The following is an 11,340-nucleotide window of genomic DNA, read 5'->3' as shown; positions in this document are numbered from 1 at the left end:
TAGCATGCACAGAGCACAAAATGTGACCTAGCTATCAGACAGCTAAACTCCACAGATTTCACCAAAAGCAGACATAGAAGCAAAGAGAAACACAGTTTTCTCTGTTATCCAAATTGAATATACTTTTCATAGCAAACAAAAAACCAGACAGCAGTTATATAACTCATAGTTTAAAGGGTAAAAAACACAAAAATAGAACATTAGAGTGTATAGAGTCAAATGATAAAAAAAAAAAAAAGTTTTAGTTATTTCATTGACAGTCCTTAAAATGTCTGAACTATATTTATTGAATATTACCAAAAAATGTCCCATTCGGGACTACAATTTAATATGGTGTGTTGTAAAGCAATATGAATGCTAGATACTGGAGGAATAATGGGGAAAGATCGTGTCTTTCAGCAGGTAGCAGGAAATTCAAGCTTCAATTTAAGACTACATTTCTGGGAACTCCAACAAAAATGTACCTTTTGCAAACAGTGGCCCTTATTTTTTAATTTTCTAATAGAATATGACATTTAATTGGTTCCTATGTTCCATAATCACCAGTCTGATATCTTTACTGCCAGTCATTGTAATCAGCAGCCAGGTGTACTAATGGCTTCACCTGATTCTGTGATCCAAGCTGGAGGTCAGACACCTCAATGTTGATGTGAGCTTGTCCCGCCTGAGGAAATGATCCTATTCACATATTGTATGGATGGCAGACTCAGCATGGAAGAGTTTTATTCATTTTTACCTGGTCATTTGATTGCAGTGTATTACACCAGTGAAGACAGGGCCACCCCAGTGCAGAAATGACTTGGCCATCCATGGAACTGGTAGCTATAAAAACCTTCAGATCACAAGTGCCCAGGTATGTTGATCCCTACTTCTCCTTTAATTATTGAATAGGGTGACAAAATAATATACTATTTTTTGGAATTTCTAGAACAAGGGCTGGTGCGGTATGGTGAAGTTTCTGATTTTAAAGGTTTGGCATGCAAAGTCTCTGATAGACTATCATTCCGTAGTCTCAAGAATGAAGGCTGTGGGTTGAATTCAGCTTTAGTTATTTTGTTGGTACATTCTGGTACTAGTAGTATCTCAGTTTGGGTAAGGGTGTCACAAGTCATTCTTGTTTACAAGATCGTAAATACAAAAAAATGCCATGGTCACAATTGCTGACCTCCTTCCTTTTTGCCTGGCTATGTCTGGTCTTGGTATATTTTGATGCGCAGGACATGCATGCTAAAAATCATAGTTCCTTATGTGTGCTTGTTCCAGGTCAATGACATATATTATTATTTCCATTAACCTTCATTCACAAGGTGCCAAGAAAATTATGCATCATTGTACAATAAATACAGGTTGCAGATGACAAGTACAATCAAAGACACAGAAGGAGGAGAGAAATTTGAAGCTCTATTGCTCAGGGTCAAGAGACTGAATAGGCGTTTAAAGCAATTGTGTCAGTAAGACAGCCTGGCAAATAGCATTTTTAATGGATGTCCAGCTAAATCAGCCTCAATAATTCATGCAATGCATTTATAAAGGCACACTGAACCAACATTTTATGAAAGAGGCCAGCGGCCGCAACCTGTGCTTTTTTTTTCTCAGAATGAACTTTCATTCCAGTAAACATTGTTCAGTTTTCAATTAAATGGCCAAAAAGTGCCATCCAGCATGTGTGATTCAATGTTAGTCCAGAACACCAAATACGCACATGTATAATGGAAAAGGAGACAGTTGTGTCTTTAAATGTCAAGTGCATATAGCTGAGAGGTCTATTTAGGTTGGTGTGTTACAGAAAAATGCACATTTTACTGCAACATGGCATGTGTCTATCACTTATATTATTCTTTTTTTGATGGGTGCATTTGGTTTTCTGCCATCCTATTTAAAATGATAGATGCATGCAACCTAGACATGGATGTTGTCCCATTCAGTGCTTGTTTGAACTTGTATTTCCCTATGCACAAGTTAGCCTGAAATGGATCAGTGAGTGCAGTGATCGGAATGGTAATATTTGCCACATACCATCCGGTTTAAGACATTACCAACTATGAAGTGTGAGCACCAACTGGCTGCTTATAACCTAAATAGATATCATCAGATTGTATACCTGTTGGTGGATTGTGTTCATCAGATGGACCAAATCTGAAACAAAATAGGGGTAAAGTTTTTTTTTTTTTTTTTGGACCCGGGTAGCTATTTAGTGATCTTCCTGATGAACAAATGGTGTCAGCCTTTTCTCTGTCTGACATGGCTGATAACCTAAAGTGTTACACTTATTTACAGCTGATAACTACATGTGTGAGCTAAACCTAATGAAATTATAAATCCAAAACCTTGTCTTTAGAGAGTGAGGAAGACATAAAGTCCATACAAGTTTGTTTTGCTGATTGTTTATCATTTGGCAAACTTTCATTTACTTCCCAACACAGAAATAAAGCACAAAGTTCTCTTGGTTGTGCCCAAAACTAGTAATTCCCCTGGGACAACTACAAAATTGTAGGTTTGCCCTCTTTTTTTGTCGCCTGTACAAATACAATGCATTGACTATATAAAATCTAAACTTTCCCAACTCTATTGAAAAATAAAACTTTTGGCTAGACATACACTTTTAAAGTACACCTATCACTGCAGAATATGGACCCCATTGCTCACCTCTTTCTGAAATGCTATCAGCCTGTCTGACTAATCTAAACCATGGATTTGGAACAAGCTTGCAAAAAGTGAAAGTCAGAGATTTATAATTCTCTACTAGTTTAGGGTCAGTGACATGAAGTCACTAAAGTTGAAGCGCTTTGAGGATGAGCAGCCAACAATGCCCACTTCTGTATTGTATGTAGTGATGCTTTGCATGTTTTTATATATATCTAATGCAGTAGCCAGGAAAAGAAGGCTTTTTTTAATATTGGATTTTTTTGACAATTTAAAGTTGTTTCAGGCTGTTGTGAGCTTCAGCTACCAGTATTTCTTAGGATGATATAATTGGCTTGTTTTCCTGATATGTGAAATACTTTGCTTTTTATTTATTTTTGGTAATGTATTTATTTTTGTGTATAAATATATATAAAATACATAAATACTTGATAATGATAATATATCTAAATAGCTTTTCCCGCCCGCATGTAGAAACCTTTATTGCTTACTATCAAACCTTCTCACTGCTGATCTGGATCAATGTGCAAAGTTTCTATGGATTTATGTTGTGTTTTTGCATGAGCAAAATTTTAAAATATTTTTCTTGGCATTCTTTTTTTCCCCCTCTCACTTTCCTAAGGTTCAGATTTGCAATAGGAATAGGCATTCCCGTCTGGTTACTGACAGATGGCACCTTTGCAGGTGGCGCACCACTGCACCAGTTTTGGAGAAGCGGCAATAGCACGTTTTGAGCAAGTGTTGCCCTATTCATTCTCATTGGTCCCCCTTTATGTGGTGTCTCAGCTGAGGACACGGTTTGGTGCATAAGAAAGCCGTAACTCAACCCTCATTTGTCAATATCAGAGACACATGCATTGCATAGTTATATAAATTTAGGGCCATGGATACTTCCGTAAACAAAAGATATTTATCCGTATAATAATTAAATGTTGATCACAATATAATGTCTCTCACTTTACCTGGTATCAGGTTCACCGCTGTGTTTTGAGGTTTCTGTTATGACCCCTCCAGCACCCAGTTATACCATTACCTCCTTTTAATAATTCTCTCAGAAGTTTATTTTTGATATCCTAAAAATGAAATTAAGACGACACGGCTGTATATTTCAAAGTTATTTATTTACAGACAATCTCTGAGTACATTAAACCTTTAAAATTCCAGTTAGTGGCTGTTTTTTCTTTTAATAAAGTTAACACTACCTCAATTTTGAGTTATTTGTACGCAAATCAGCCCCAATGAGATCCTTTTGTACACCTGTACACATTATTTTTTTTTAACTTTAAAATCTGTACTACAAAGTTAACACTTTTGAGTCACAAAACAGTGCATACAAAAATATAGATTCTAGAAAAATCCCAATATTAACTGGCAGTAATATACAGCTCTGCTTATGTGGCATGGGGCCGTATTTTGTCTTCGGTAAGGCAACCTATATATACATGCAGACATTGAGGACACTTGTCTACATTACACGAGGAAGGCACCAAGAACACTGTTGTACCACAACGCATGCTTTACTGACATACAGGATTTATTTACATCCCTTAAATAAATTAACCTCTTTGCCTTTTTACATAACATACATCACAAAGTGTACCTTATCTTTTTTTTTCTAAGAGTTTGAGCTCTGTAAAAGCAGTGCAGCTCAGCCATATACAAGTAAACACGGAATAAACACGCAGAACTAAGATTGGCAAAATCTGTAAAAGTACCAGAACAATTTGGCATCCCTTTCATTGCACTTGGATTAAAGCGGTCATACACAATGATATAATTTATTTAATATTGGTTATGTTTGGCAGCTGGACAACAAATACAAGAATACTGATAATACTAGAAACTGTGGACTGGATATTTCAGCGGCACATGAAAGAAGTAATGGAATCTTCTGAAAAAGCCAATTGTTTGTAATGCTTATGCTTGTTCACTTGCGTATGCAGATCAGGAAAGTAATCGGCCTTATTGGCATATGTGTGTTGGATCAGGGATTTAAATATAATAAAGGAAAGGGATCAGCATGGCAGCCAAGCACCAAACATTTTCAGAAACATAGCTTAACATTACCAGGCTTTGGTGAAAATGCCTGTACTATGAATTTATCAAGTGATGTCCACCCTTTTTATACAGGTACCTACATGTGGATAAAAATACAACACCTTGTCTGGGTGGATATATATGACAAGTACAGACAATGAAATACCTGTCAAAGTGAAACACCCAGTAAGGGCCCTAATTAGATGTGTGTTGTGGTACCGTACATACTATGAGTTGTCGTCCCATTCATTTTCAATAGCACCCTTTGCACTAAGGCAATGAACCTGCCTTGTAGCATGCTGCAATGTACAATAATGTGTTGCTCTAGAATAAAAAGATCTTGTGGGTTTTTAGCTCATTAGGGTGCAATGCAACAAGTGCTAATGTGAATACATTCATGCACCATGAATGGCCTTTAGAAAAAGAATTGCCTGCTGAAATATCCAAGTCAGAAGTTACTGGATAATTTTTGGGCAGCTAAGCATTGTTAGAATGGAAGTTTTCAGTAGATTCCTTGCTGCTCCTTAAATTGGCAAATTTGCCCAGTGCCACTTGTATAGTCTATGAGTACTCTTGCAGGCAGAGAAATGTGCAAATTCTAGCAACTCATTGCAACCAATCAGATTTCACTTTCACTGCTCTGACCTCAGTAAAGAGAAATCTGGTTTCTACTCGCCGCCTTTTGCACTGCCTTTTGCCTGATAGAGTATGGAGTAATGTTTGAGAATAAGGAGTATCTAGAACACTGTATGGCCAAGTTATATTGTACTGGTTAGAAGACATATTTTATATAGAGAAATAATAAATGAGGTTGGGAGATTTTTAAAGTACCCCTTCATATCACACCGCCTGCTCCTGGCAGTCATGACAAGGATAAAGTGCATGAGTTATGGCTACTTGTGGCATCTCAGCAGCCAGAAACACCATTCAAAGTCACCATGTAACTCTTCTCCTGAACATAACCAGGAAGATAAAACCAAGAAAACTCACACAGAAAATTAGATGCAGTTAGTAGCAAAGAAAACCAAGGTTACCTATTCAGCTCTTAGAAGCTTGGATAAAAATAGTGCAAAGAGCGGTGCCAAAACCACGGCTGGTAGACTGAAGGCTCGTCAGCGTTGGCTCTGGGTCCCAGCCTACAGTTACTCTTTGCACCATGCTGGTAATAGAAGCCACCTAGACAATAATAAGTGACTATTGCTCCAAGGAAGCCTGTCTTCACTGCATGAGGCTCAATTCACAAAGCCAACACACCAGGATACTTATCACCGTAAAAGTGATTTTCATTTCCATCAATGAGATCTGACAATGTCGGGCACATAGTTTAAATAAATATATGTATCCTGTTTTTTTAAAAAGCTTTGAGAATCAAGCCTATGATCTGTCCTGACTAGGTACATAGTACAATCTATGCAGGTGAATGTAATTAAATAGTACTCTGTGTGCAGATCAAGCCTTCAGTGTGGTCCTCATGGACAGTCATGAGTCCCTTGGCTGTAGTGCTAGTCCTCAGCATTAGGTACTAAGGCTATAGGATCAGTGCTGTACCATACAGAGTGAATACTGTAGTTGAACATAGAACAAGTACTTTCCACAATACAATGTAAACCTTGAGCAACATTCAAGCAACCTGCCCCCTCTAGTGTAGCAAAGTCTTCAAGGCAGTACCTGAGCCAGCAGTACATCTTCCAGTTTTCAGTCCCAAATACTGTAAAAAGTCTAGTGGCCCCGGAATGGCAGTGATATTCCCATTTTGCTGTTTTCTTTCCCCCCTGAGTCAGTCTTTAGGATGTCCTGCTAGGGCACAGTCCCATCTGGCTGCCTGCGGAGCTCCCCGCGGAGCAGGGGCTGAGGCTGAGTGAACGCTCTTGCCCCGAGTTGCCGCTAGGTGTCGCCGCTGCGCCCCCTTTTCTCTCCTTCTGCCGCAGGTGGATCTTGGTGTGTCTCTTCCGCTCGTCGCTCCGCGCAAACTTTCTGCCGCAGTAGTCGCAGGCGAAGGGCTTTTCCCCGGTGTGTGTGCGGATGTGGGTGGTCAGGTGGTCGCTGCGGCTAAAGTTTCTCATGCAGATGCGGCACTGGAAGGGCTTGTGCCCGGTGTGGATGCGGATGTGTCGGGTGAGTTCATCAGACCGGGAGAAGCGGCGGTCACAGCCCTCTGCAGGGCACGGATAGGGTCTCTCGTGCACTGGGGTCTTACTGGGCCGATTGGGGTATTTCCTGGGTCTGAGGATAGGCCGCAGGGGCAGGTTCTGTGGGCTGTAAGCGCTGGGGATCCGCGGTCCCTCTGCACTGGAGGAACCCCCCAGGGTGAAGTTGCGGATGGTGGAGAGAGGGGTGAGCGGCGGGGGGACCCTGATAGAGTCCAGGGGGCAGGGGAAGGGTTTGCGGTCAGTCATGGGGTGTAAGTCCCTCTGGCACTGTGGGGGGAATAGTGGGGGGTAGTCGGGGATCATGTTGAAGATGGTGCCGTCGGATGCCGCCTTCGGTGATGGATAAGACGGGGGAGGGTAGGACAAGGAGCCGCCGGTGCCGGCGCTAAGGAATGGGGGATTCTCTTGGTACATCTGGAGCTCCGCGCAGCTGGAGTACGGTGGGGGCGAGTACATGTGCTCCAGGTCACTCTGCGCATGCGCCATGCTGCAACTCAGGCTGTTCGGGGACACCGAGGAGGCGCTGGACGAGGTAGTGGATGAGGATGACGATGGGGTCACTCCTAGAATGCCAGTGCTGACAATATTGAAGAAACCCTCTGGATTCCAGCCGGCCCCGGGGTACTGGGGGTCAATGGAGAATTTCCCCATATAGGTGAAGGTTTGATTGCGGGAGGCGGAGGGGTAACTGCTGGAATAAGGCAAATCCAGCGATCTCTTCTCACTGCTCATGTCCACATTGATCATTCCATCTAGAAAAGACAAAGGAACACGGGGTATTAATGATAGGAATGCTGCAAATCCTTGGACTATATACAGAATCATTGCATTATGTAACAGATCTCCATCCTATTGTACATTGCAAATCTAATAACTTTACTATGACACATGAATCTGATCCCTACAGTCCATGTGCAAGGGACAACTACACAATACTGACAACTACACACAACACTAACAAGCACACTGCCATCTGTATGCCCCATAAGAGACCTCCAGCATGTCTCTCTTTAGTGCCGATCTCTGCAATGCTCTCATGTTCCCAGCATCCTATAATGAATATTCCTATGTTCCTAGCACTCTATAATGATCACTAGCATGTCCTTATCTCTCCTGCCCATCAGCATGTCTCTAGTGCCCATCTAGTGCCCAGGAGTACTCTGCAATGCCAATGAACACGTTTCCAGCATTTAATAATTATTCCTATGTTCCTAGCACTATATAATGATCACCAGCATCTCCTTATCTATCTTTACTGCCTATTAGCCTATCCCCAGCACTCTGTGACAACCATCAGCATGTTTTCACAACTTCATATTCACCATCAGCATGTCCCCAGCTCTCTCTCCCTCTCTCTTTCACAGAACTTTATAATGCCCAGCATGTCCTCAGAACTTTATAATGCCCAGCATATCCACAGAACTTTTTAATGTCCTTAGAGACATACTGGTCATAAACATTTCCTAAGCACTCTCTATTTGTCCTTAGAATATTTATTTTGCGTTCTGGCAAATACCATCAGAATATTCTTTGAATTGACCATCAGTGTTCCCAACTCTCTCTATTTCCCAGTACTCTGTAATGAACATATTCACTGCTCTTTATAATGCCCATCATCATGTCCACAGAACTTTATAATATCCTTGGGACTCAGCTGGTCATAACCATGTCCTCAGTAGTGGCCCTCAGAATATATTTGGCAATTGCCACCAGAATATTCTTTGAATTGACAATCAATGTCCCCAACTCTCTGCAATACCCATCGGCTGATCCCCTTTACCCATCATTCAGTGATGCCCATCAGCACATCCCCAGCATAATGCCATGATTTCTAGATGAATGCAATCACAAGTCCTCAGTACAATGCTAATGACTATTTTCTTGTTTAATTGCAGTAACATGTAAAAAGACAATTAAGTGTTAAACTCCAAGCATCCCCATACAGACATTTCTTATATCCTTCCATCACACAGCCCAGGGGCCACACAGCCCAGGGGCCACACATAGGTTTTGGGGGATGCTTACCTCCAGCTCCCATCTGATCAAACGGTCCTCCCAAATCCACATTGGGGAAGATGGTGACAGAAGTCGGTAAAGTGGATTCATCCACCGGGTACATGGCCTCGGGCATCTGGTGGACAAATCCCCCAATCGGCAATGGGATTTTGTCTACAGTTTTGGCAGTCATCATCTCATCCAGTGACAGCCCCAGATTGGCGGATGAATGGAGAGAAAACACAGCGACACTTCTTTCTTAGGGAAACTCCTTTACAACTCCAGCAAAGTCACTGAGCATTGAGCAAGTATGCTGTGCTTGCAGACATGTGGGAATCTCATTGGTGTTAATGAGCCCGGTGTGTTTTTATGACAAGTGTCCCTGGCTGCGCTGCTAATCAATTGCAGTAAATGGAAAGTGTTCGCTGTAAGTATTTATTCTGGAGCTTTGAATGCCCGTGACGTCACGGACCATAAAAGGACAGGAACAGGGAAGGGCGCCCCGCCCACCCCACGTGTCGTCACGGGGGATTTGCATTGGGCTTGCCGCTGGGTGAATGGGGAGTTGGGCGGGGCTTAGCGTTCCCCATAGCAAGATGAATGGAGCTTCTTGTCAAGGGGATGCGCGCTTTAGGCGATCGGTAAAACCTGCGGGATGCAGGGGAGCACGTGCCGTGGAAGCCTCCACCGTACGGACGGTTATTAGCGAAAATCGAGATTCCGGTCCGGGAACGACATTCCAAATAAGGGCATGATCCGGGCTCGCGCGGCTCCGCCTCTATCTTCATATATGGCGCGGTTCCGGAATATTAAACCTCTACTGTAAAGCCCACTCATTTCTCCTGGCAGGATGGGGTGACCGCAAGAACAGCAGCCAGCTCTTCTCTGCGGGCCCGGAATCCCAATGACTGCTGGAAATAAATCTGAGGGCTATGGGTCTGGCTGTGTGCAGGGAGCAAGAGCTAGCAAACTAAAGACTTCCTTGTTATGGAACTACAAGTCCCAGCATGACCATACAAGCCAACATTCTGCTGCCCATGCATGCACTTGTAGTTCCACGCCTTTAATTCCCAGTATTGCTGTCCCATATTTAGATTTTCCTACAACTCAGTACAATGCTGTCACATGATCAAAGCCTTCATATATCATATTGTGCATTAATAAAAAGCAGAAGCAATATAAAACCCTGGAAGCCATTTATCCTGCACAGATCTGTGTATGTGTGTGGTCACCATTTTCTGTACAGATCTGATGGGTGATCTGAACAAGCCTGCTGATAATAATACGGGGGCCATTTACTTTATTTACTTTTTATTACCATACTTTTTCCTTCCATAACTTTGGGATGCGCAGAGCATGTTTTCTATCAATATAAAATATAATCTTGTGGCAATCTTTAGGATCTGATGTTCCCAGGAACGACGAATTCCTTCTAACAGTCACTTCTATGACATGTGAAATGTTACTACCTGTAGCAGTCCCTTATATTAAATGTAGTCGGATCTTTCTCTTACTTTTACCTATATAATATATAACATCAGATCTCCTTGTCACCTATATAGCATATTTGGTCAGCTCTTTCCCATGGTCACTTACATAGCATATATGATTAGTTATTCCCAGAACAGTCACTTCTATAACATATATGATCAGATCTTTCAAGCATTCACCTATATAGCAACATCTTCCCAACACAGACACTGATCTTTCCTACATATTAATTTATATAGCATTTATCAGATCTTCCCAATGATCACCTACATAGAACATATGGTTAGATATTCCGAGCACAGACACTTCTTTCACATATATGATCAGATCTTCCCAATGACCGCTATTCCAAGCACAGTCATTTATATTTGACAATTTCTTCCTACCAGTCACTTCTCTAGCACATATGATCCGAGCTTTCTAACATTCACCTATAAAGCATACATGTCCAGATCTTCCCAACACAATTACTTATATTACACATGTGGTCTGATCATCTATATAGCATGCATCCCATCAGATCTTCCTAACTGTCGTCTATATTACAAATATGATCAGACCTTCCCAATGGAACATATGATTAGATATTCCCAGCAAAGTCATTTATATAGCATACAGGACCAGTTCTTCCTACCAGTATATAGCATGCATGATCAGATTTACCCGACAATTATATTACAGATATGATCTCATCACTTGTATAATATATTTGATCACACCTTCTCAATTTCCATATATTATAATATACCACATATATGATTAGATCATTCCAACACTTATATTACATGTAGGGTCAGATCTCCACAACACTTATATTACATATAGGGTCAGATCCCCCCATCACGTATACTACATATAGGATCAGATCCCCCATCACTTATATTACATATAGGGTCAGATCTCCACAACACTTATATTACATATAGGGGCAGATCCCCCCATCACATATACTACATATAGGGGCAGATCCCCCATCACTTATATTACATATAGGGTCAGATCCCCCCATCACTTATACTACATA

General features: G+C 41.5%; 1 protein-coding gene across 1 annotated transcript; it reads right to left on the bottom strand.

Annotated features, from left to right (window-relative positions):
* Positions 1 to 3,751: 3,751 nt before the first annotated feature.
* Positions 3,752 to 9,214, bottom strand: EGR2 (early growth response 2). The gene is made up of 2 exons (XM_072424350.1): positions 8,856 to 9,214; positions 3,752 to 7,582 (listed from the first exon to the last, which is right to left on the bottom strand). Exons 1-2 carry the CDS (start codon positions 9,019 to 9,021, stop codon positions 6,465 to 6,467), a joined length of 1,284 nt encoding a protein of 427 aa, XP_072280451.1. The 5' UTR covers positions 9,022 to 9,214; the 3' UTR covers positions 3,752 to 6,464.
* Positions 9,215 to 11,340: the final 2,126 nt, after the last annotated feature.

Source organism: Pyxicephalus adspersus, chromosome 10 (assembly GCF_032062135.1).
Source record: "Pyxicephalus adspersus chromosome 10, UCB_Pads_2.0, whole genome shotgun sequence".
NCBI classification, from domain to species: Eukaryota; Metazoa; Chordata; class Amphibia; order Anura; family Pyxicephalidae; genus Pyxicephalus; species Pyxicephalus adspersus.
The sequence above is the reverse complement of the archived record's forward strand: the minus strand, read 5'-3'. Positions and strand labels throughout refer to the sequence as shown.